We start from the raw sequence: 26986 nt of genomic DNA, 5'->3' as shown, positions 1-26986 counted from the left end.
TGAGAACTACTGTATTGTTTGGTAAATCAAAAGCCATGCCCCAGTTTATGCCTTGTGAGAATATTTCATGAGGGTTTATAATGGCTTGTTCTGTCATACAAAACGCTACCTAAATAAAATTATTCAAACTTTTTATTTATTATGCATTAATTCTAAAGTTGAATCTCACCGAGAACGTGGCACCGGCTGGAAATGCTACATATCTTTTACGACGACTACGAATCAATTCTGAATTAATTTCTAAGACTAATAAAACCAAAAACAATAATGAAAGTCTTAGACTCATTTCTAAGACAACTGAATGCAACTCTAAGGCTGTAAAGATAAACTTAGAATGACAAGAAATATATTATGACATGTCACATAATTAGTTGGCTTTAGCAATTAACACTTTTGCAAAAACAAGAAGAGGATAATTTACAAATGCTCCAGATTCTAACATAACGTAACAAAATTATGCAGTTTTGTTATTTGCAAATTTTATAGTTTCCCGAAATTAAACAATTTATGAAAACAATTATAATAATAGATCTAATTAAATTAACGATGGAATATTCTGAGTGTAGAGTCCAAGTGCCATGTCAATTAAAGAAAACGTACATTCTGAGTATCTAACGGCACATTCATCGAGGTCAGAGACATTTTGTCCAGAAATCCTGGCATCTCTATAGTCTTTATGGTCATTTGGTTCATGTTTCATAATTTCTTCTATTGGAAAGCTATAAAGTTCAATAAATACAAATAAAATTCTACATCTAAATAAATTTGTTTACCCAAATACAATTCTTAGGATTTTCTGCACAAGACCATTACTTCCTTGATTAAACAACCCGCCAGCTTCACATAGGGCTTTCAGAATACAATCCCTACCATTATAACCCATTCTGTAATTACCCAAAGTTACAGAATTTTATTTAATCTTAGAATTTATAACTGTAACTTACGAATCCATCATAACTTCCATCTTTTGATACAAATCACGCCTACGTCTTCTCCTGGCAACAAACCCAGGTGATTTAAAATCATCTAAAATCGCAGTGTTGTTAGGAAGGTCAAACGATAAACCCCAATTGAGACCTTCGCTGAAAATCTGCATGGGATGCGCGATTGTGTTTGTCGTCATACAAACCGCGACCTGTTTGTGTGATCCAAGCGGAATATTTTATTTATACGGTCAGATTTTGTGAAGTGGAAAAGACGAAAAATAAAATTTGTAAAATTGCTTACAGACATCGTGGCACCCTCGGGGAAAGCAACGTATCTCTTGCGGCGCAGCGAATTTATTTGCGACATTAACAAAGCGAGCAGCAGCAATAAAACCACAAAACGCATATTGGGAATCACAAACAAACACAAAAAGAAACTAACTTAGACTATGAGTAAACGAAAAGAAAAAAAAAAAGTTAAGACGACTTAACTTAAGTCAAGTAAAGTGTTAATTAATTTACTTATGATATTAACACCGGTTAAAACTGTGAAAAAATAACTGAAACAAATGATTAGTTGGTGTAATTTGTGTAATTCAATTTCGCAAGTATGGTTAATGATAAAATTGATAAAAACCATGGTCGGGATGACACTGGAGTGATATGAATTAATGAGGATGCCATCAAAAAAGGCGAGTCAGCCGCAGCGGAACGATTTGGTGTAACCAACGGGAAATATTAGTTTCATTCATCTGGCTGCTGTCGCATAGCCGCCGCCGTTGCTTCTGGGAGATGTGAAACCCACTGCCCCCGGCCTCCACCCCCAAACACACACAAAGTGTGGCAGAGTGCGTTCTCGTTGCTCGTCGGCGTTATTGACTCGCTGCGTTCGTCCGCCCTCGGCGGGCATCGGGCGGCGGCACGAGTGGCGGCGTCGGCGGGCGCCGCGGATGCTGCACCCCAGTAGTAGCCAGGGATGCTGAAGCGTCCCCGGCCCGTCCGCCCCAGCCAGCCCGCTCGCGTCCGTTGTTTCTAAACTTTTCGCACACGCACCACTTTTACCAAGATTATGGTGTCGATAGTGGAGTTATGTGAAGACCTAGACCATGGTTCTACCAGCTTAATAAGCATGTAAAAAGGTAACACATATTTATCTTTAATTCTGATTTTCCGGTCGCGCTGGTATCAGTTGCGGAAAAGTGGGCGTTCACTGCGTTAGGCCTTCTACTCGTACATAAAAGACATTATAATACAAACAGGATTATATTTTTTCTAAAACGCGTTTTATTCTCATTTTAAACTAAAAAGGATGAAAAAAAAATCATCAAAAGCTTGGAAAAAATTAGCCTTTTAAAAATATGCTAATTTTTCGCGACTAAAACTCACATCAAAAGACTTTTTGCACTCAGAAAAAAATCCTGAAAAGAGACAAAGGAGGAGTGGTGAAACTGATGAATCCTGGTGAGTGTTTCAAGGACCTGCCCCCTTTTTACAGCGCGCGGCCGCAAGCAACAAAAACGAATAAATATTGAACGAGTATTGAATGTTTCGCCCTCCGTCAGCCGAATTCAAGTGGATTAGCTACATACTATCTGCATATTTATTTCGGAAACTTTTAAGTGCTCACTTTTAAGATGTAACAACCAAAAAAAAATATCCATCTGAAATGTGACAAACGTTTCGGGACAAAAACCATTTAGAAGTTTTAATTAATTTATCGAGGCGCGCTTAATAAACGAAGACAAAGTTTCCGAGGTCCTGAAAGGCACACAACACAAACTTTTCAACAAACTTTTTGTCCTTTTGCCTTTTCTTCTCTAGATACAACCGAAAATAGATTATGACTTGTTATTATTAATGTTTATGTACTTGTGAAGTAGTGAAGTAGTAAAATTGAAATCGGAAAACGTTTTACCTCTAGCGACGGTGATGGCGGAAGCATCAATCAAAACCCGATTGCCGGTTCGTGTATTAATCACTTCCGCTGTTGATAAAACGGCGTTGCACCCCTGTGGGGGGAAACTATAACATCCCCTATTTCCAAATAACTAAAAGATGCTCTTTTGGTGTCTCTTGAGATTCGTGAATTAATTAAATCACACCTCGAATGCGGAGTGGCTTGTATTGTTTGCTAAGGCATTTCATAAATCATTCAATGAACAAGCGCGTCATTTGTCATCTAATGCTTTTGTGTGATCCATGTGATTTGCATATATTCGCAGGACATAAATGATGGAGCTACTGCTCACGTGGTTCATACTCGGTTTGGGGAGCATCCCATCGATCAACTGCAATCCGGACGCGAAGCGGCTCTACGATGATCTCCTGTCGAACTACAATCGTCTCATCCGGCCCGTGGGCAACAACTCTGACCGGCTCACGGTCAAGATGGGTCTTAAGTTGTCGCAACTCATCGATGTGGTAAGGAAAGCATTTTTAAACATTTTGTTAAAATATAACGCGCCCTATTGATTTCTTAACGGTTCAATGGACCAGTCGGTGAGATGTGAGTTGACAAGGTCGTTTATCGGCTTCTCGCCTCGAATTAAAATTTATAAATTTGTCGTTCGCTGTCGAAGCTCACAGAGTAACGTTGTGAAAGTCATGATGACGGCGTGTTATTAAATTAAGTTGTCATTCTTTCACCTTTGTGTATTTTTTTTGTTTTTTTGTATTTTGTTGGTTTGTCAATTATGAATTATTGAATGCAGAGCAAGTCAAGTCAATTTCGATTAGGTACGCACCCAAGCGGAATCATTTCATCATCTGGTTGCTGTGCTCTGGTTGCTTTGTGTCGAATGTGAGGCAGACGACGAAATTAGACTTCCTCCTTTGGCGATGTTAATCTGGAAGTCGCCGATTCGCCAGCATAATGAGTTGTCTTTGAGGCGAAGCCAAATTACGCAAAATGCCTCACCCTAATTATGGCGGCGTCGCTCAAAACCGCTTATACCTGTTGTATTCAGACCTTTGACTGCGACCCAGTTCAAATATTGCATCAACCTCAAATTCAAACCTTAAATATTTTCGCTTCTGATTTTACGAAATTAATGAATACACAACTTTGCCACGACTTGAAGGAATTCCATTAGTAGGACAAAGTTTAAATTGAAATTCGGAAAGTTGGCGAGTTTGTTTTATCGATTCGGGTTCTGGTTTTGTTTGATTGCTATGAAGGGCATGAATGAATGATGAACAATTGAAAATTTCCAGAATCACCAGAATCTGAGTCAAAGGTCAGTTATTCTAAAATACATGCTGCGTTTGGCTTTTCAGAATTTAAAGAATCAAATCATGACGACGAATGTCTGGGTGGAGCAGGAATGGAACGACTACAAACTCAAATGGAATCCCGAAGATTACGGCGGGGTTGAAACCCTGCATGTGCCATCCGAACACATTTGGCTTCCGGATATTGTCCTTTACAATAAGTAAACATCTTTGCTTGTTTTCTAAGTCATCTTGATCTGATTCTGTAACTTTTTCTGTGTTTAGCGCTGATGGTAATTACGAAGTCACAATAATGACCAAAGCAATACTACATCATACCGGAAAAGTGATGTGGAAACCTCCGGCCATCTACAAGTCTTTCTGCGAAATTGACGTAGAATATTTCCCGTTTGATGAGCAAACGTGTTTCATGAAGTTCGGGTCCTGGACCTATGATGGTTACATGGTAAGTATTTTCCTCCTCAAATTTTGAGGTTAAAAGGTAACCAATTTGTTGTTTTAAAGGTTGATCTGCGACATCTATCACAAACAAAAGATTCAAACGACATAGACGTAGGCATAGACTTACAGGACTACTACATATCAGTAGAATGGGACATCATGCGGGTACCAGCAGTACGCAACGAGAAGTTCTACAGTTGCTGTGAGGAACCCTATCCGGACATCATCTTCAACATAACCCTACGAAGAAAGACACTCTTCTACACGGTGAATCTAATAATTCCTTGTGTGGGTATCTCCTTTCTTTCTATTCTGGTATTCTACCTACCCTCTGACTCCGGCGAGAAGGTGTCACTCTCCATTTCCATTCTTCTTTCACTAACCGTGTTCTTCTTGCTTCTCGTTGAGATTATCCCACCTACTTCAATCACTGTACCATTATTAGGGAAGTACCTTCTCTTCACCATGCTGCTGTGCACCCTCTCAGTAGTAATCACCATTGCTGTGCTCAACGTCAACTTCCGGTCACCAGTCACCCATAAACTAGCACCTTGGGTAAAGGTAATCTTCATTGGTTTTCTACCAAAGTTTCTCTTCATTGAAAGACCTGAAAAGGATGAAGAAGAAGACAAACAAACAGAAAGCGTGCTCACTGATGTTATCCATGTGCCGTCAATGTTGGATAAATGTAAATCCTTTGATGCGTTTGATCTTGGCCTGCCTCCACCTGGAGATGTAATGAGGCCTTGTTTTGGTGAGGCACCATTCCCACCGCTGCCATTGTCCGGCGCCGATGAAGATCTCTACAGTCCTGCCACCTGCCGCACCAATACAATGGAAGGCATCAGTGATGTGAGCCCAACCTTCGATAAATTTGGGCTGCAGGATATGGAGAAGACCCTTGCGGACGCCAAGTTCATTGCTCAACACGTCAAGAACAAAGACAAGTTCGAGAATGTCGAGGAAGACTGGAAGTACGTCGCGATGGTGCTGGATCGACTCTTCTTGTGGATATTCGCGCTTGCATGCGTTATCGGAACGGGGATGATTATCTTCAAAGCGCCCTCGCTCTACGACACGGCAAAACCAATCGATATTCAAATCTCAAAAGTGGCCAAGAAAAATTGGCATTGCTCAGAATGGTACCGGAAGAATTGTAAGAATTAATAAACTGAATGGATAATAAGCGTATTGAAACGTACACGACGGATAATTGAGTACTTCCAAAATGTTAATAATAAATGTTAATTGTTAACGAAGATGTTGCTGGCGTAATTGATGATTAAACACGAATGGTACGAACAAAGTTCGCGGCGAGGCGCAGATGGACATTATAAAGGAACAATACTCCATATTGTAATGCGATAACGATGATAATCATTATTACATAGAACTTGTTTTTGTTATGGATAAACTATTGGAAAAATAACGAAATGGACAAAATGGACACTATTGATTATAACTATAATTGTGAGTTGTGTTTACTCTCAAATATTATTATTATGATTATTACTGTGAGGATGATGATGATAAGCTGTTTTCATTTGATCGAAATATTAATTGAATAATAAGTACTGACTGTAGAATTGTTGCTATTAGTAACGTACTTTTATCGAACGAACGAACGAAATAAATTTTTTGCATTTAACATTAATTTTATCGCTAACTTGGTGTTTTTATTTCATATCCAAGCCTCATACTGTTAATTTATCATTAAAATAATAACATTGTTAAAGTATACTATACTTTTATTTGTTTTTAATTGATTCACGTGACATTTCCAACGTGAAATGAGATACAATGGACGTGAGTTGATAACATTCGCTGCTGCGATAGCTAATGTTTACAAAACATTGCAACAATGATATGAGAAACTTGCGGGAATATTTTTAGTTGAAACGGACATTTTAGCGACATCTCAGAATGATTTTAAGAGTTCCGTTTGAATCTTGTTATTGAATCGTGTATTTGATAAGTGAGCATATAAAGAATTGAATGGCGATTCTGCCGTCTACCTGTAATCGCTCGCAAGGACACGGATTTCATTGAACAACATTATTAAATTGAACATCTATAAATTAATTAAAAAAAACTAGATGATTTATTTAAATATTTAGTACAAGCGTAAAATAAGATAAAATCAATGTAAATTGATAAAAGCTACTATTGGGATAGTGACAGAGCGCAAATCACATATAATGAATTAATTTATGATATAATAGTAGATTCGTTTACATATTCTTTACTTTTATTATTTAGAATTGATTCACGTGACATCTCAAGCGTGAGTTGATAAAATCCGCTGTTGCGATAGCCAGTGTTTACAAAACATTGCCACAACAATATGATAAAGATTTTAAGACTTCTGTTTGAAATCGTCTGCTTATGTTATTGAATCGGGTCTACCTGTAATTGCTCGCAAGGACACGGATTTCAATGAGCAGCATTATTAAATTGAACTCGATATATCAAGCGTGGATAGTTATAGATTATATTATTTACATTATATATTTTATAAAGTCAATATAAATTGATAAAATTGCTATTTGGTTAGTGACACAGCGCAAATCACATATAATGAGTTTAATTATGATATAATAGTAGATTCGTTTACATATTCTTTACTTTTATTATTTAGAATTGATTCACGTGACATCTCAAGCGTGAGTTGATAAAATCCGCTGTTGCGATAGCCAGTGTTTACAAAACATTGCAACAACAATATGATAAACTCGCACGAATATTTTTGTTGAAATGAACATTCTAGCGACATCTCGGAAAGATTTAAAGACTTCAGTTTAAAGTCGTCTGCTTATGTTATTGAATCGGGTATTTGATAAGCGAGTGTACCTAGAATTGAATGGTAAGGCAGCCGTCTACCTGTAATCGCTCCCAATGACAGGGATTTCAGTAAACTGCATTATTAAATTGAACTCGAGAAATCAAACATACATACTACATAGTAATGAATTATATATTACATTATATTTGTTAATTTATCATAAGATTAAACAAATTATTTAAATATTTTCTACTTTTATGATTTAATTTCAGGCGTAAAATAAGATAAAGTGAATATAAATTGATAAAAACTGCTCTTTGGTTAGTGACAAAGCGCAAATCACATATAATGTGTTTAATTATAATAAAATAGTAGATTCATTCACATACTCTTTACTTTTATAAGTTTAAACAGATTTGCATGAAATTTCAAGCGTGAAATGAGATACAGTGGACGTGAGTTGATAAAATCCGCTGCTGCGATAGCCAATGCTTACAAAACATTACAACAACGATATGAGAAACCCGCGGGAATATTTTTAGTTAAAACGGACATTCTAGCGACATCTCGGAATGGCCTTAAAAGTACTATTTAAATTCTACCATTTGTTTATTCAATCGTGCATGTTTGTGATGTGTGAGTGAACGTACTGAATGAGAGATACTATAATTCTGTTATTATGTTAATAGATCAATAACTACTTACTTAATTTGAAATTTTTATTCCCATATTATAGTTTATTATTATGATACTTTATTTAGACGATTTTTGATAATTAATATCTCTTAAACTAACAGAGATAGCAACCAACGAATCGCTGATTCTGAAAGATTGGAAAATTCTCTATCAGATAAAAATATAAAATAATTATATTTCCTACAGTACAAGGTCGAAAAACGCGACTAAAAGTGCTAAAAGTGACATTTATCAATTTTTGCCCATTTTATTCAATCGCGAATATCTCGTAAACTAAAAGAGATAATTAAGATCCGATCGCAGCGTCTTAATCTACATACTCTTCTCTATAAGATAGGCTATTTAAAACGGAAATCTGAGAGATGAAATTTTCATTCTTAAGAAAAAATTGCCAAGGGGGGGGTGCTTGATACTTTTTTTCGACCATTTTTGATAATTAATATCTCTTAAACTAACAGAGATAGCAACCAACGAATCGCTGATTCTGAAAGATTGGAAAATTCTCTATCAGATAAAAATATAAAATAATTATATCTCCTACAGTACAAGGTCGAAAAACGCGACTAAAAGTGCTAAAAACTGACATTTATCAATTTTTTCCCATTTTATTCAATCGCGAATATCTCGTAAACTAAAAGAGATAATTAAGATCCGATCGCAGCATCTTAATCTACGGACTCTTCTCTATAAGATAGGCTATTTAAAACGGAAATCTGAGAGATGAAATTTTAATTTTTAAGAAAAAAATTGCCAAGGGGGGGTGCTTGATACTTTTTTTTGACGATTTTTGATAATTAATATCTTTTAAACTAAAAGAGATAGCAACCAACGAACTGCTGATTCTGAAAGATTTGAAAATTCTCTATCAGATAAAGGTATAAAATAATTATATTTCCTACAGTAAAAGGTCGAAAAACGCGACTAAAAGTGCTAAAAAGTGACATTTATCAATTTTTTCCCATTTTATTCAATCGCGAATATCTCGTAAACTAAAAGAGATAATTAAGATCCGATCGCAGCATCTTAATCTACGGACTCTTCTCTATAAGATAGGCTAGTTTAAACGGAAATCTGAGAGATAAAATTTTAATTCTTAAGAAAAAAATTGCCAAGGGGGGGTGCTTGATACTTTTTTTTTGACGATTTTTGATAATTAAGATCTCTTAAACTAAAAGCGATAGCTACCAACGAATCGTTGATTATGAAAGATTGGAAGATTCTCTTTCAGATAAAAATATAAAATAATTATATTACCTACAGTAAAGGTCGAAAAACGCGACTAAAAGTGCTAAAAAGTGACATTTATCAATTTTTGCCCATTTTGTTCAATCGCGAATATCTCGTAAACTAAAAGAGATAATTAAGATCCGATCGCAGCGTCTTAATCTACGGACTCTTCTCTATAAGATGGGATAGTTAAAATGAAAATCTGAGAGATAAAATTGTGCTTGATAATTTTTTTCAACGATTTGAAAGTGATAGGAACTAGAAAAACGTTAGTATAGTATATTTAAAAGATATTCAGAATCAAATGGCTTGTGGCAAGCTACGAAGCATCGCACAAGGAGAAGACGAAGATAATAGGAAACACTCTATATTTGTGTCCTGTTATTCTCTCGCAGGTTAAACCATATAAACGAATACGTTTGTTTCTTTTTAGTGTTGTTTCATTAATTTTGAAATCACAACGATTCGAAAGAAGTTTTCACTTCAATAATAGATGTTAATTGTTAACGAAGATGTGGCTGGCGTAATTGATGATTAAACACGAATGGTACGAACAAAGTTCGACCTTATAAAGGAACAATACTCCATGTAGTAATGCGATAGCGATGATACTCATTATTAAATAGAACTTGTTTTTGTTATGGATAAACTATTGGAAAAATAACGAAATGGACAAAATGGACACTATTGATTATAACTATAATTGTGAGTTGAGTTTACTCTCAAATATTATAAATATTATAAATATTATTATTATTAATGTGAGGATGAGGATGATAAGCTGTTTTCATTTGATTGAAATATTAATTGAATAATAAGTACTGACTGTAGAATTGTTGCTATTAGTAACGTACTTTTATCGAACGAACGAACGAAATAAATTTTTTGCATTTAACATTAATTTTATCGCTAACTTGGTGTTTTTATTTATTATCCAAGCCACATACTGTTAATTTATTAATAAAATAATAACAGTGTTAAAGTATACTATTCTTTTATTTGTTTTTAATTGATTCACGTGACATTTCAAGCGTGAAATGAGATAAAGTGGACGTGAGTTGATAAAATTCGCCGCTGCGATAGCCAATGCTTACAAAACATTACAACAACGATATGAGAAACCCGCGGGAATATTTTTAGTTAAAACGGACATTCTAGCGACATCTCGGAATGGCCTTAAAAGTACTATTTAAATTCTACTATTTGTTTATTCAGTCGTGCATGTTTGTGATGTGTGAGTGAAAGAACTGAATAGCAGAACCTATAAAAATTCTGTTATTCTGTTTATAGATTGATTAAACCCTCAAAACCCCTTGGAAGTGCCCTAAAATGACTTTTAAAAGTTGACATTTCTTAAATAATTTAAAAGCATGCTGTACCATTCTGCCATCCTGTATCACTCCAAAATAATTCGACTGTCTTTGATTTAAAATGTATTTTTGAATTAGAAATTTTTTATTTGTATAAAAACAATGATTTGTCTAGTACAATTGCAATAATAGTTTGTCAATAAGCCAAAATAGCTCAGTTGGTTCAATCCCTGGTTTCGGCAGGTTACTTTTGCCAGAAATTTATCGTACTATGGAAAAATGTCGTTTTGTTTATGGTTTGCAAAATAACACCCGGTATCTTGCGAACTAATTGACTTTTTAAGTTTTCTACCTCTATGTTAGAGTTAGAGAGCTTCCCTACACGATGCATACATTTGCAACCCCTTGCCATTCTAAAAATGCTCTAAAATGATTTTTAGAAAGTAACATTTTCACAAAATTTGTAAATATGGCGTGGAAAACACCCTGTATCTCGTGAACTAATTAAGTTTTTGGATTTTATATTGCAATGTGAATGTAAAATGCTTTCTACACAAAGCCTATTTTTCAACCATCTAGCACTTCTGTAAATTTTCAGAAAAATTAAAAACAAAGTGTAGAAAACACCCTGCATCTCGTGAACTATTTGACTTTTTAGAGTTTCTTACCGCCATTTTAAGTTCGAGAGTTCCTCTACACGATGCATATCTTTCCAATATCCTAACCCTTCCAGAAGTGCTCTAAACTATACTTCAAAAGTTGGCAATTCTATGAAAATTTAAAAACACGGTGTGGAAACACCCTGTATCTTCTAATCTAATATACTTTTCCAGGTTTTTAAAGCCATTTTATGACCCAGGAGACGCTCTTTGCGACGAATTTTATTTCAATCCTCTAAGTCTTTTAGAAGTGCCCTAAAATACCCTTTAAAAGTTGACAATTCTATGAAAATTTAAAAACATGGCGTGGAAAACACCCTGTATCTACTAAACTAATATACTTTTTCCAGGTTTTTAACGCCATATTATAGTCCAAGAGACGCTCTTTACGATGCATTTTATTTTAATCCTCTAAACTTATTAGAAGTGCCCTAAAGGCCCTTCAAAAGTTGGCAATTCTATGAAAATTTAAAAACATGGTGTGTAAAACACCCTGTATCTCCTAAACTACTATACTTTCTCCAGGTTTCTTGACGCCAAATTATAGCTCAAGAAACACTCTTTACGATGCACTTTATTTCAATCCTCTAAACCTATCAGAAGTGCAATAAAATGCCCTTCAAAAGTTGGCAATTCTATGAAAATGTAAAAACATGGTGTGCAAAACACCCTGTATCTCTTAAACTAATACACTTTTTCCAGGTTTTTGACGCCATTTTATAGTTCAAGAGACGCTCTTTACGATGTATTTTATTTCAATCCTCTAAACCCTTTAGAAGTGCCTAAAATGTCCTTCAAAAGTTGGCAATTTTGTGAAAATTAAAAAACATGGTGTGGAAAACACCCTGTATCTCCTAAACTAATATACTTTCTCCAGGTTTTTGACGCCATTTTATAGTTCAAGAGACGCTCTTTACGATGTATTTTATTTCAATCCTCTAAACCCTTTAGAAGTGCCCTAAAATGTCCTTCAAAAGTTGGCAATTTTTTCATAAAATCTGAAAATTTTCGTCGTAATTCATAGAATTGGAATAAAATTAACCGAAAAATTCGGCCCTGTTTTTAACCAAAAATATTTTAGCGCAAAAGTTTGACCCTGCTCTTCAAGCAAAAATTATTTTTGTACATTATTTCAACTTTGAATTTTTGTTGAAAAAATTTGTAAAAAAGTTTGGCCCTGTATTTCAACAAAAAATAAAGTTAAAATACAATTTGCAGTTCCAATTCAGAATTTAATCTACTTTCAGAATCTGAAAACAAAATTTAAAAATTTCAATTACACTCGCAAAGAAACTCGGGAAGCAATTATCTCGGGAACTAGAAGAGATAAATAAAAACCAAAAACATTATTAGGCTCAGTATGAAATCCTAGGTAAGATAACATTCTAATAATTTGAAATATAACATGTGCCTAAAAAGTTTTCCGCCGCAATTTTCTCGGAAAGTAATAAAGTTAGAAAAGAACTTTCTTCATTTTGTTCATGCCGTAGTAAGGATCTATAAAATGGCAGATTTAGTTTTTCCATTTTCCAAAGTTGACCAAAGGCCACTCAAAAACATCAAGAGGTTACACTTGACTCTTTTTGGAGTCAAAATTTTTTTTTAAAGCTAGAAGAAAATGGAAAACGCTAATCGATTGAGTTTTCCAAGGGGATGAAAGGTATCAAGTCTGTTTTCCGATAACATCATTATTTCGGAAAATTAGTGGTAAATTAAAAACTGATCAAATAAAACCACCTCCCCAATATTTCCCAAACTTTCCAAACTGATGAAAAACAATGCACGGAATCTACTAATCCAGGTTTGGTTGCCCTATCTTAATTAGTTTACAAGTTACAGACCATTTTTAATTATTACATAAGTGTTGCTAACTGTAAATTTTAACATGCAATATAATGTAAAATTTAATTCTACATACGAATATGAAAACCGTTTTTCATTATCTCTAATGGTTTTCAAGATAAGTATGAAAAACTGGTTTATTCGTTTTCTCCATCATTCCCCAAGCAAAAAATAAAAATTGAAAATTTGACTTGTTTATTACAGAATATTGAAGAACATGGGTAGAATCACACTTTATCTTAATAAAATTTTGTTCTAAAGCAAAGCGTTTTGATATCTTGAAATCCATTATAGATTGAGAAAAACGGTTTTCATATTCGTATGTAAAATTGCATTTTACATTATATAGCATGTTAAAATTTACAGTTAGCAACACTTATGTAATAATTAAAAATGGTCTGTAACTTGAAAACTAATTAAGATAGCGCAACCAAACCTGGATTAGGGGATTCCTAGCATTGTTTTTCATCAGCTTGGAAAGTTTGGGGAAAATTGGAGAGGTGGTTTTATTTGATCAGTTTTTAATTTACCACTAATTTTCCGAAATAATGATGTTATCGGAAAACTGACTTGATATCTTTCATCCCCTTGGAAAACTCAATCGATTAGAGTTTTCCATTTTCTTCTAGCTTTAAAAAAAATTTTTGACTCCAAAAAGAGTCAAGTGTAACCTCTTGATGTTTTTGAGTGGCCTTTGGTCAACTTTGGAAAATGGAAAAACTAAATCTGCCATTTTATAGATCCTTACCACGGCATGAACAAAATGAAGAAAGTTTTTTTCTAACTTTATTACTTTTCGAGAAAATCGCGGCGGAAAACTTTTTAGACACATGTTATATTTGAAATTATTAGAATGTTATCTTACCTAGGATTTCATACTGAGCATAATAATGTTTTTGGTTTTTATTTATCTCTTCTAGTTCCTGAGGTAATTGATTCTTAAGTTTCTATGCGAGTGTAATTGAAATTTTTAAATTTTGTTTTCAGATTCTGAAAGTAGATTAAATTCTGAATTGGAAATGCAAATTGTATTTTAACATTATTTTTTGTTGAAATACAGGGCCAAACTTTTTACAAATTTTTTTCAACCAAAATTCAAAGTTGAAATAATGTATTAAAATAATTTTTGCTTGAAGAGCAGGGTCAAACTTTTTGCGTTAAAATATTTTTGGTTGAAAAACAGGGCCGAATTTTTCGGTTAATTTTTATTCCAATTTTATGAATTGCGACGAAAATTTTCAGATTTTAATGAAAAAATTGCCAACTTTTGAAGGACATTTTGTGGCACTTCTGAAGGGTTTAGAGGATTGAAATAAAAAACATCGGAAAGAGCGTCTCTTGAACTATAAAATGGCGTCAAAAAACCTGGAGAAAGTATATTAGTTTAGGAGATACAGGGTGTTTTCCACACCATGTTTTGAAATTTTCATAGAATTACCAACTTTTGAAGGGCATTTTAGGGCACTTCTGGTAGGTTTAGAGAATTGAAATAAAGTACACCGTAAAGAGCGTTTCTCGAACTATAAAATGTCGTCAAAACACCTGGAAAAAGTGTATTAGTTTAGGAGATACATGGTGTTTTCCACACCTTGTTTTTAAATTTTCATAGAATTGCCAACTTTTGAAGGGCATTTTAGGGCACTTCTAAAGGGTTTAGAGGATTGAAATAAAGTACACCGTAAAGAGCGTTTCTCGAACTATAACTTAGCGTCAAAAAAACCTAGAGAAAGTATATTAGTTTAGGAGATACAGGGTATTTTCCACACCATGTTTTTAAATTTTCATAGAATTGCCAACTTTTGAAGGGCATTTTAGGGCACTTCTTATAGGTTTAGAAGATTGAAATAAAGGACATCAGAAAGAGCGTCTCTTGTACTATAAAATGGCGTCAAAAAACCTTGAAAAAGCATATTAGTTTAGAAGATACAGGGTGTTTTAAACACCATATTTTTAAATTTCCACAAAATTATCAACTTTTGGAGGACATTTTAGGGCACTTTTAAAAGGTTTAGAGGATTGAAATAAAATTCATCGTAAAGAGCGTCTCTTGAGCTATAATATGGCGCCAAAACACCTGAAGAAAGTATATTAGTTTAGGAGATACAGGGTGTTTTCCGCACCATGTTTTCAATTTTTTATAAAGTTTGTAATAACGCTAATTTTGATAGGCACTTTAGGGCACTGCTAGTAGTGATTTGGAGAGTGAGGAAATTACTCAAGTTGTAAAGGTAATCATTCCGTTAATAACAAACAACCATAATCTTATCCATTAAACCAACGTTGTCAAATTTATTTCTTTATAATCATAATCCAACTAAATAAAAACATTAACATAAACTTAAGTAGAAACGCAGAGCAAGAAATCTCTCAAGAAATAGTTTCGTGCCGGTGTCTTTTAAATCTAAAATCGTCAATTAAACATGATAAAATCTTTAAACGACGTGAGCGTCCCACGATATCGAAAGGCCACAAAATCACTTCGTAAATCATCACCACGAATGAATAAACAACAAACGTAATATTAATCGATGTTTCTCTCACAAATTTTAGTGCGGTGTGTTTTGTCTAAGGTAACATGAGTGGTTTGAAGTACTGACGGCAATACAACGACTTGGCATTGATCGGACAATCCTGTGGGCCGAACATCTTCAAGTTGCCATCGGGCATACGGGAAAACGCAACCGAATATTCCCTATCGAACGCATTGATATTAATATGCGTCCTGCCGAGAGCTTGGCACGAAAGGAACAGAATCTCGCGATAAATGGACCGATTGCCTGGCATCGAAATGTTGCGCTCCTTTTGCTCCTGCGTCTTCTGACGTTCCGACGCCAGTTTCTTCATTGGATCCATCAATTCAGTACAGTGCACTGAACTTATGACGCCCTGCATGAATCGAGTCGAGTTGTTTTGTTCGAATGCAGTATCCCGTTGCTGATAGAGCAGGTACAACGGGAGTTTATCGCCGTGTAGACGTGGATCATCCCACATACAATACACTTTGACTGAGGCAGCTAAATGTTCTAAACGTACAAAAATCGAATCAGTAAACAAGTTGAACTCATTAATTAGAGGGATAAAAGGATTACGAATCAGGAAACACTTACGTGGCTCATCCTTGACAGCTTAAAAGGATGAAATCATTGGTACAGGATAATAAGATGGCGGTGAATCTAATAATCAATTCATCACTTACCAAGTATAGCTAGTTCCTGTGTGAGCGGATCAGTTCCTTCCTCGACTGGTTGCATGTTCCCAGAGTCTTCCGCTAATGCGCTTGCTGAAATCTCATCCCTCTTATCAACATTAACGCTCGTTTTGCTCTCGCTGCGACTCTTCAAACACAAATTCGGCAGGTGTGTCTGCACGTTAATACGCTCAAACACCCAAACCAAATTCCAGTAGATAATCGGATGCTCTTCGACAAACTTTGCCTCGGATAGACTTAAGTCACCCTCACGCGCAAACAAATTCTCCAGTTCTTTGCGCAACACCAGCGGGTTAAGATAAGGAATACTAAACGTTTCCAATGCATCCGCATCTTTCGGTTTGATTCTAATCGATAGGAAAGGAACCGTAGAGCCACGACATACTTGACATATTGAATTCAAATTTGAATCATCCGAAGTCCAATTCGCCATTATTTCTTCATCATAGAGTAGTGATGAACAATTGTGGCAGGTTGAGCATGATGCAATTACAATATCCATTTCGCTATCATTTGATGATGTTGATTCGGTGGGTATTGGAAATAGTGACTCTGGCATATCTTCAAAGTCGCGAAGATTTGCGTAACTTCCTCGATAGCTACCAAACTCAGCGGATATTTTCCTCTGACGGTCCCCACCTTCACTACCATCTGTGGATTCACCTTCCGGTTCGATAACATCACCGGCTGCTAAACGATCGGTGGAATGCACCTTGATGGGCGTGGATGTCGTCGACGTTGAAATCGCTTCTTTAATCTCGTCGAGTTTCTTCGCCATTGTATTCGCAGCGGATTTCAGCGAGCTTAAACCACCTTGGATGAGCTCATTGGACTTTTTTCCAGTTATACTACTTGGACTATATTGTGTAAAACATGCAGCAAACAAAATAAAACATTAATAAATAAAAATAAGCGTTTGTTATAATCATGTGCTAATAGTGCTTACCTAAAATTATTCGAAACATAATCCATGATATTTTGCGGCACATATTTTGAAGCGTTCAGTTCGGATTTGCGCAAAGAAATTCTAGCTGGTGAATAACGACTAAAATAAAAACAAAAGACGTGCAAAACAAGCGCCATGCAAACTATGTTATTAAAAACAAAATGTTAAGTACCCGAAACTCATTTTGATGCTGGATCCCAAACTTGCCAAACTAGAAGCGACTGTTGCAGCAGGTACAGTTTCAGAGCGATGCAGTTTGTTCTGCGCTGGTGGACTTCCTTCAAAAGTCGCAGATCTGTGCACAGAACTCCGGAATAGAATTGGCTCATCCGTCAATGGATTACTCTGTGCTAAATTGATGGTTTCAGGGGGTGGTGTAATGGGTGGAGGTGTTGGTGGATCGTCAAATGCACCCAAAGGATCGTTTTCCGTGATTAACATTCGAGAAATCCTAAAAAAACAAAAGTTAATCATAAAAATATGAAATATCATTGGCTTTTGCTTACTTTGTAATTGAAATCTTATCGTTTTCTTCATCTTGATTCTCCCCATCATCTTCTTCTTCAAATTGTAGCAAGCGTGAACACTTCTTGTTACTTTGTTGTAATTTATCAAGGATCAACGCATCTCCTGCACTTTCACTCCTCGATAATACCCGCACGTATTCCGCGGGACTTTCTGGCGGAGTGAAAGTTATATGGATATCTTCAATGGGTTCCTGAAAATCTCCTTCATCTCCTTCGGTGTCTCTTGAACTAACACCCGAATCTGTTTGTTCGGAACCATTACTAGCACTACCTTTAACAATGCTCACAACTCGCGTGCAGATTTTATCAAACACACCATCAGTGACAGGTACTGCTTCATGTGAATCCAAAGAAGATCTCGAAGCAACCCGATCGCCTGGATCTAACAAATTTAAAGTGCTATCCATTGTGACAGATTGCCGTTTTGCCTGTCGACGTTTCGCAGCTCTACGAAACCTCGCCGCACCCAAAACAACATAACGCAATTTGTTCCACAGCAAAAGACTTGAACTACTCTGTGCGGGCCATTCGGCTTCCAAAACACAACGATTATATAACCCGTATGTAAGCGCATTCGGTTGAAGCCCATTCCGCTTCATCAAGAGCAATAATTTAACAGCAAGCAGCGGTTTTGAATATTCACCGCAAAGTTGCATCATTAATCGATAACAGACTTCATCACACGCCAGTTTTTGTTGTGTGGCTCTCACTAACAATTCGTACGCCTGTTGTAACACAGCACGTTCCCTGCCGACATTCAATGATAACAAACTGGGCAGCGCCATGAAGTATAAAGTATGACAGGTGCCGCTTAAACATCTCGCCCATAACGCTGGTTGATTCACGTACTTCTGCGCGAGTTTCTGTGCAGATTTTATCTCGTGCTTTGTTCGGCGAGCCATTGGTGAACCAGGGATTGAGTTTTGATACAGTGAAGATAAATGATCACGTTTTTTACCCGTGGTTTTCAGTAGGAGCGGATTCAAAGTGAATTCGGTGTAAATTTGTGAATTTTCTACAATAAAACAATTTATATTTATAAAATGTAAATATAAAAATGTAATAAATACCTTTTGTGGGTTCAGGAGGTAATAAAAATACAGTCCTCTCACTTTTATGCACCATATCAGGTTCAAGAAAACGAATATCTTCATCATCCTGAGCTAATCTCTCAGTGCATTCATCAAAGAACGCTAGGCCTTGATCACCATCAGCTACGAAACTTCTCTCTTCAATAAACCTAATAAACATCTGTGTGTGCATCAATAAAGTGAAAAACTTATGATAGTTTTTATCCCGGGATTTTAAAAAGTCCGTGAGTTGAAACAGCGCCTGCGGGTCGGTTGTGCCCACTGTGGGCGCTCTGGTAATAGGCAACAGGAAATTTCTGTACCCTTTCAACGTCAGCGCCATAAACTTGAGGAAAGCTTCCTGAATTTCCAACTCTTGAGCTTGCTACAAATAAAAATACAATAAATCATTTGCATTGTAACAAAATAGTTGTTATACTTCTCGTCGTCGTCTTTGGAATTCTATTTCCAAGTCCAATTCCGGGTCAGGAGGAGGGTCTACAATCTTTTTACTTTGACACAAACTCTCATAGAGTCGTTCAAGGGTAGTTTTGAGGATCTTCGCTGGTTTTTTCGGTAATAATCGCACGTTTAAAATATGCCGCTGTGTTTCGCTGACTGTAATAATATTGGTATCCAAATCCACACAGCTTACATCCGGAGGCGGGTCATACAGATCGAAAAAACGTGAATCCACACCAATCATAAACGGTAAAGGTGCGTGAAGTACTTCTACTAAACCTACAATTCAAAAATAAAATTATTTATAGGTTAGAATAGGTTATGTTGAATATAACCTAGTGGACAAAGTGGAATGTATGGACACTGCCATTTGAAAGGAAATAATAACGATGACAGAGCTTCAGCGACGGCGGTGAGCGTGTCCGGACGCAGTGAATGAATCAAAATCTTTTGTTCGGTGAGTGCCAGTAATAAAATGAGCAAACAATTGTCCGCGCCGAGATTGAAGAGTAAATCCTTGAAACCAGCCGCACTGCGCGGCAGAGGCAAATCTTCAGGTTGTGTCATAATCACACGTTCTGCACTTGATAGTTGCAGTAATGTCCTTGGAGCAGGGAAAGGTACTTCATCAAGAAGTTGAACAATATATCTCTCGATAGATATTTCTTGTTCTTCACCTTTTGCAACCATATTCTACAACATAAAGAAATAAATTTTGTTCTGGGATTAATTTTAGTTACTTACATAAAGAAAATATAACCACTGTCTGAATGTGTCTGCAAATGGCCAGTGGGAAAGCACACAAATACTTTTCGACGCATGTAAGTTAAATCCTTTTCCTTTTTCATAGTTAAGTTTGGTGGTTTGTTCATCACTCAACTCATCATCGGCGAATTTCTCGTAGAAAGTCACAGCTGACCCGTAGACTTTGTGTTTCGCATCGGAAACTGTAAGCACAAACGTGCTGAAAATAGGCTTGGGTTGTGTTGCTTCTTCAGGCCACACTTCTAATGTAGCACCCATTGGCAAACAGAATAATGGAACGGAGTCTGGGAATGGGAAATGTTCCAAATTACCCATTGGATACCTAAAACAAACACCAAGTAATCAGATTAATCGGTTTTATTTGTTTGAATTAAAGGTGATATCACTTACCTGGAAATAACGGATGGATTGTATGTGATTAATCGCGAACGATTCATGGACTTTTTGTAGCAGAGGAACACGTCACTGCCGACGATTCCCTTGTTGAGGTTTTTGTTAATGCAGCAGAACGCATGCGGCGGGGATTCGCCTTTGCTGGCGATGACGACGCAAATGTCCGTCACGACAAGTGCGTTGCATGGCATCGTTGGTGAACCTCTTCGATATGTGATGAATGTCAATGCAGCCGAATTATTTACATTGGCTACTCTACCACCGACACTTTCTTCAACTTTTCCAGCATCTTTCATTAGGAACTCTTTTCCCTCGTACATAACACCTAAAAAAGCGCAGAAACTAGGTTATGTTCATGTTTTTTAAGGTTATTACATGAAATAATTGTGTAAAACTACTTAAAACTAATAAATATACATAAATATACACGGAATAAAACACTATAGCAATAAAATATGATTATTTGTTAATTTTACATCAAATAAAACCAAATTTGAGTAAAATTTAACTTAAAATGGTTATAAATCATTTATTTTTATCCATTTTTTAATTTTTTGAATAAAAATGCTTCAATACTTACCAATATCAACTAAAGGTGGTTTATCCCTGCCTCTCCGAAAGCACAAATAACACTCAATGCTTCGTAGACTTCCATGATTCAAATCAGCACTCAACCCACTTGGTGTCCTCTCAATCACCTCATACCCTTGTGGCACAACCTCATTCAAAGATGGAAAAACAATCCCAATATCTGTAATTGGGTCCTGATCATACCCGCTCTTAAAATGTGCTGAATCTGACAATGATGTGTCATCGAGAATGTCTGGTTCTTCTGATAGACCAACTACCACAAAGTAGTCGGCCACACGACGCTCATCCATGCTTAAGTACTGAATTACTTCTGTTTAAGGCACATCTTGTACATAATAGTAATCTGCAACACAATTATTCCCATCTGTTCGCTGAACAAGTTTGTATACATTTGCTGTTTGATTATGACTTACCTGAGCAAAGATATTGAAGTAGTTGATAGCAAATGATAGAAGTAGATGAGTCATCAGCCGAACAGAAAGTTTATCCGAGTGTTTTTCGTATTCTCTTTCTTAGAACCGTGTGTTTTGTTTTTTTATATAATACATTTGCAGCGGTTGATGTGATCCAAGGTGCTTTCGAGCGCTCGCTTTCTACGTAATTACGCATCGGGCGGACGGCATATTCGGTTTGTTGTGTTTTTACGCTGCAGGTGTAATGTTCACTTGGTGTAATTATAATTCAACATGTAACATTAACTATACAAATGCCAGTGAGTTATTTATTGTTTGTGTGTGGTAGTGACAGTAATGACAATTGTTGACATTTTGAGCGCTTAGATGCGAAATTGCGCCGGTAGATGGCGCTAGCAGTTTCAAAATCGAAATAAATTTTTGTTATCCGGTTCTTGGTTATCAGAAGGCCGAGAAATCTTATCTCTGGTCGCTGTGTTTGCGATTGCACACGCTGGTTTGTTTATTTTTGTGTATTGTATCGAAATACGTTTGGATTTTATGAATAAATGTAAATAAAAATCGGTTTTCTTCTTAATTTTGATTCTTTGGATGTGTAAATCAAAATAATTGAGTTTAATATTAGTTTTTTTTTAATTAAATCAACCCTAAATAATTAAAAATAACATCAATTAGTGTTTTTCATTTATAAAAACAACATTTTCCAGTTGTATTTTAATTAATTATGTGTTTTTCTAGTAAAAATATAAAACTGCGCATTTCTTGTTTGTTTTTTTAGTTTATTGCGAAACCTACATGTTTATTGCGAAACCTACATGTTTAAATCGCGTAATTAATATTGTTTTACAGGCGAAAATAATAAATAGTTAATTTAGTTGAAGCTTGAGCCTTTTTTCACGTCACACACCAACAATTGCGTTATCCTACTTAGTTGCATTACCATCAAAGGAAATTTCCAACTGACGGCGCTGTAAATGCACGCCGAGGTCGAATCCTGCTGAAGGAAACAGCGCATTAGGATAAAGCAACTTAAAACAAAGAAAAAAAACCTCGACAGCAGCGTACGTAGCTGCAGGAAAAGCATACTCGCAGCGTTAATGCAACGTAATGCAATGTAATACAACGAGGAACGTCACCGGTCCTGGTCGTAATCATATATTTTTTTATTTCCGCTGAAAAATTTTGCTCAGAATGGCAGGATGGCAGGATTTTCGCCCGCGCGTGTATGGAAATGTGAAATGAACTGCGCTCATGAATTTTAAAGCGCAGCCGCTTGTAAAGTTTGTGGGACTTGTGGGGAAAAATGAACAGATTCTTAAAATTGAAAGCGCATAACCGCCACATAACGGGGGGCGGCAAGCCCATAAAGAAAATGATGTATGGCGTTTACTTATGCACTGCCGGAATTTTAAGCTGTGGCAAACTTTCCAGGATGCGTAATAGTTCCCCGAAGGACCAAGATTTCAACTAGGAACCATAAAACCGCAAGCAAAACAAATTGAAACCCCCAAAGCTCATAACCTTAACCTCACAAACTTTCAAACAATACAAAATGGCGTATTGCTAAAAATATACACACAAAAACGATTCGTATCATATAGAAATTTAATTAATTCACTTCAGGAGCTTTAAAAGCTTTCAATTTGTTTTTATTTTTTTATCCACGTGAATTATGATGACATAAATAAATAAAAACAAAACTTTCAGGGTCAGCAATTACCTGCGCGCGTTTTTTTTCTCTCTGTGTGTTTGTGTTTCACGAAAAGCTCAGACATGTTTTTCTGGTTAGAAAGATCTCTCATACGTTTCAGGCATTTCAGTGTTTCAGGCACAATAAGCCGTCCGCTTTTGAGGCCATAAATTTTAATCTAAAATACTGATTAATGCCCGAGGGTGAAAGATTTCGTCGACAAATTTTTACGTGAACGCGCGCGCCAGCTTAAAAACTTCACTTTGGCCCGCCCCCGGAGTGAAAGCTTTGCGTGTGAAGCTTTCGCTCAACACAAGCTTTATCTTTTCACTCGGTAATCCTATTTCCACTGTTGACACGCTGAATTAACACCGACAAATTATTTAGATGTGAATTTAGTATTTTGTTGATATTTTAGTGTAAATTGGAGAGATAGAAGTGTGAAACACAGAGGGCGTTGGTAATAATTAACGCTCAACGCCAATGCGGATAATTTATTTCGTAAAGCACGTCAATGGCGTCAATGGCGCATTCCGAAGCAACGATTTTGCGATTTTCATGAACCTGCTGATCATTCCAGCACACACCCTCTCCGCATTCAGTATGTATGTGATGACATTTGTCTTTCCCGTCGAGCACGAATTCAGAGTAAGCTCATTCATCAATTTGGTGAGCCCGAAACAGCACTCGATAATTTACGAGAGAAATGCAAATTAATTGATATCTCATTTCGTGAACTAAGCGTGTTCTGTTTGTTTGGCCAGCGCGGACGTGTGATTCAATCCGAATCTGGAATTTCGCTTACATGTGATAAATCGCTTAAATTGTGTAAAAATACAAAAAAAGTGTTTCAGTGTTGTACATTTTTGTATTCCAGCACGTCTCGTGTTTATTTTAGCAGATTATTATTGTAATGAGGTGGTGCGCGCCTTGCGAATTCTTCGTGCCGCAAAACCCGAGAGATGCTGCGGCAGCGGAGGCGGCGAGATGAAACTCGTAATGAAAAATCTTATTCATAAACCAGCGCACTAAATATGTTCGCCTTTTTTTCTCGCTCATTGTCCCGGCGCCTGCACCAAATATACATTCGAAAATTCTCATTTCACTCCTGTCTTTTTCCTCTTGAAAAAAGCGCATAATAAGAGTGGTCATGAATATAATTAAACCAACCGGAATATTCTTTTGAAAAAATTATATTTAAACACAAAATAAATAAAAATTCTCCAGTGAAAGGTTATGTCCAGTAACATAACCTCAATTGAAGATGTATGCAACCCAAATAACACATGTGTATGGTGTAATTCGCACTCAATTATAAAAGCTGGGGAAAAAAAGGAAATGAGATTGAACTGGAAAGCTGCGAACAGTAAATCACATTTATTGGTTAGGTATTGTTCGCGTTTTTCGATTGGTTTGCTTGTTGTGCGTTGTTTAAGCCGCGTGTTTGATTTTTGTTGTGTGTCGGCGTTGTTTTTGCGCGCGGCGTACACTCATCGGGTGTAGTAGTGATTTATGCGATGGTGTTTTGAATCGAGCCGGGAGGTGGCTGAGGACGAGATTCCGATGGCGGTTTATCACGGATAACGCAATTAGAACGTCAGTGCGCGCATGATGAATGTGTGCACGCAGAAGGCGGACGCCGTTTTGGCATTAATTTCTGAATTTGTACTGAATTATGTTCACATTCGCCCCTCGAATACGATTCGGGAATTCGCACATGTCGCACAGACAGCATATGTGCGCCAAAACAAGCGCGAAAGTATGATAACAAGCACCAAATCATCATTTTCCCTCCCGCCACGAATCGGTGACATCTTCATTTGGTAAATTTATCTAATTAAGTTGACAAAATTATAATTCCTACTAATATTATAAATGCGAAAGTCCTAATGTTTGTTACACTTTCACGCAAAAACTACTTAACCGATCATCATGAAAATTTCTACACATATTCTTAGTGGTCCCCGAATGGTTATAGGCTACTTTTTATTTAATAAAAAAAATTATTTTTTAAATAAAATAAAGAAATTGTTTAGCCAATAATACCTCTGCATCTGGCTATTTGACTACTTTAACGCCATCTAGCATTCCAGCAATGAAGCTCAAACCTAAGTACTATAGTAAAATCACAATGTTTTATCACACTGTATTACCGACACCTACGTCAACATCAAATCCAATTGACTACACTATGGAGACTGTACACTATACTTCCATAGACTATACTTTCAGCCATTTTAAACTTCCCGCCATTCTACTTCATTGTTACTTCTTCTGTGACTACAGACGCGTACGGCAGCAACTTCATTATTTTAGATATTCGCGAGCGAAGACGCGGGTTAAAGCTAGTTTTACTATAAACTAGTGAATTAAAGTGAAGTGGAACATTTTATATTTTGATTGTTTTTTTTTTGTTTTGATGAAATGTTATAGCGAATAGACCGTGCGTGTTATTTGAGAACATGGCGGCTCATAAAAACATAACGGTTGGTTTCGGACAGGGGAAAAAAAGTTCGTTAGTTACGCAGTATTCCGTTCGGTTCGTTTTGATTCGTTTTGTTGTTGCTGCGTGTGTTTCTCTGATTTTTTCCACCGCCGCTCGCTGGCTCGGGGGCAAACTGCCGGAAAATATTTAAAACGAGCAGCCAGGAATGACGCGCGTCGCTGCACACAATAAACAAACCGAATGGGGCACGCGCCTAGCGCCTGAAACGCGAAAACGGTCAACGTAAATGCGAAATGGAAATCTCTTATATAAAATATGGCACTTAAAACAAAAAATCACACAAAAAACGAATGAAAAACACCATTTTTTCTGTCGGAATAGTGCGTAAAATGACATTTTTACTCTTGAAGGTGTAAAAAAAGTTTTAAACTCTTGCAGTAAAACGCAATATGAAAAAAAAGAAGTGTTAATATACGTCATAAAAAGGAATTTGTTTTAAATAAATATCAATTTAATATAATTTTATAGAAATTAAATATATGTATATATTATGTTAAAATATAACCACCTATCATACATTTTCTGGGGTAAAAGTTTAGAAATCGATAAAAGTACAAATTTGAGTTTTTTAATTTTTTGTCAGTTTTTCAATTGCAAATATCTCGTAAACTAAACGCGATAGAGAGGAACGAATTTCAGATCCTTAATCTATGGATAATTTTCTATAAGATGAGAATATGAAATAATTATATTTCCTTGAGTAAAAGGTCCAAAAACGCAACTAAAAATTCTGAAAAATGAAAATTTTCGATTATTTTACATTTTTTCAATTGCGAATATCTTGTAAACTAAAAGCGATAGAGAGAAACGGATTTCAAATTCTTAATCTACGGAAAATTTTCTATAAGATGAGACTGAGAAATACTTATATTTCCTGGTGAAAAATGTCCTAAAATGCAAGTAAAAGTTCTAAAAAATGAAAATTTTTAATTTTTTCACATTTTTTTAAATTGCTAATATCTCGAAAATTAAAAGCGATAGAGGGAAACGGATTTCATATCCTTAGTCTACGACAAGTTTTCTATAAGATGAGAATGAGAAATAGTAATATTTCCTGGTGTAAAATGTCCAAAATCGCAACTATAAATTCATAAAAATAAATTTTTTAAATTTTTCACATTTTTTTCAATTGCGAATATCTCCTAAACTAAAAAAGATAAAAAGGAACAGATTGAAGATTCTTAATCTACATCAAATTCTCTATCAAGTAAGCTTGTTAAATTAAAAAATTTAAAGTTAAAAAATGAAATAATTAAAAACAAAAAAGGAATTTGTTCAGTAGAGGTAAATAGAAACACAGA

At 35.9% G+C, this 26986-nt stretch overlaps 2 protein-coding genes across 5 annotated transcripts; one reads left to right on the top strand and one right to left on the bottom strand.

Annotated features, from left to right (window-relative positions):
- Nucleotides 1-1900: 1900 nt before the first annotated feature.
- LOC135790547 (acetylcholine receptor subunit alpha-like 1) lies at nucleotides 1901-6264 on the top strand. The gene is given in 6 exon segments (XM_065300781.1): nucleotides 1901-2065; nucleotides 3149-3347; nucleotides 4203-4357; nucleotides 4422-4602; nucleotides 4662-5723; nucleotides 5726-6264. Coding segments are annotated over 5 exon segments (1623 nt in total). The 5' UTR covers nucleotides 1901-2065; nucleotides 3149-3155; the 3' UTR covers nucleotides 5759-6264.
- A 9112-nt stretch (nucleotides 6265-15376) lies between these two features.
- Crag (DENN domain-containing protein Crag) lies at nucleotides 15377-21808 on the bottom strand. Of its 4 annotated transcripts, XM_065300568.1 has the most exons (13): nucleotides 21490-21808; nucleotides 21066-21419; nucleotides 20483-20810; nucleotides 20072-20414; nucleotides 19663-20020; nucleotides 19305-19606; nucleotides 18866-19250; nucleotides 17775-18810; nucleotides 17441-17719; nucleotides 17269-17367; nucleotides 16311-17179; nucleotides 16222-16239; nucleotides 15377-16137 (listed from the first exon to the last, which is right to left on the bottom strand). In XM_065300568.1, exons 2-13 carry the CDS (start codon nucleotides 21364-21366, stop codon nucleotides 15680-15682), a joined length of 4776 nt encoding a protein of 1591 aa, XP_065156640.1. In that variant the 5' UTR covers nucleotides 21367-21419; nucleotides 21490-21808; the 3' UTR covers nucleotides 15377-15679. The 4 variants fall into 4 exon arrangements, with proteins under 4 accessions (XP_065156640.1, XP_065156641.1, XP_065156643.1 ...); XM_065300569.1 differs by lacking the exon at nucleotides 16222-16239; XM_065300571.1 differs by lacking the exon at nucleotides 17269-17367.
- Nucleotides 21809-26986: the final 5178 nt, after the last annotated feature.

Source organism: Atheta coriaria, unplaced genomic scaffold (genome assembly GCF_025399875.1).
Source record: "Atheta coriaria isolate IRGN ID8LTWV9N9 unplaced genomic scaffold, Caltech_Dcor_3.1 hic_scaffold_4_pilon, whole genome shotgun sequence".
Lineage (NCBI taxonomy): Eukaryota > Metazoa > Arthropoda > Insecta > Coleoptera > Staphylinidae > Dalotia > Dalotia coriaria.
The sequence above is the reverse complement of the archived record's forward strand: the minus strand, read 5'-3'. Positions and strand labels throughout refer to the sequence as shown.

Coding starts and splice junctions, on each gene's coding strand:
- Crag (XM_065300568.1), bottom strand. CDS start 21,366: ATGGATGAGCGTCGTGTGGCCGACTACTTTGTGGTAGTTGGTCTATCA. Junction 20,021..20,071: donor AGTGGTTATATTTTCTTTAT/GTAAGTAACTAA, acceptor TTTATGTTGTAG/AATATGGTTGCAAAAGGTGA. Junction 18,811..18,865: donor ACCTCCTGAACCCACAAAAG/GTATTTATTACA, acceptor GTTTTATTGTAG/AAAATTCACAAATTTACACC.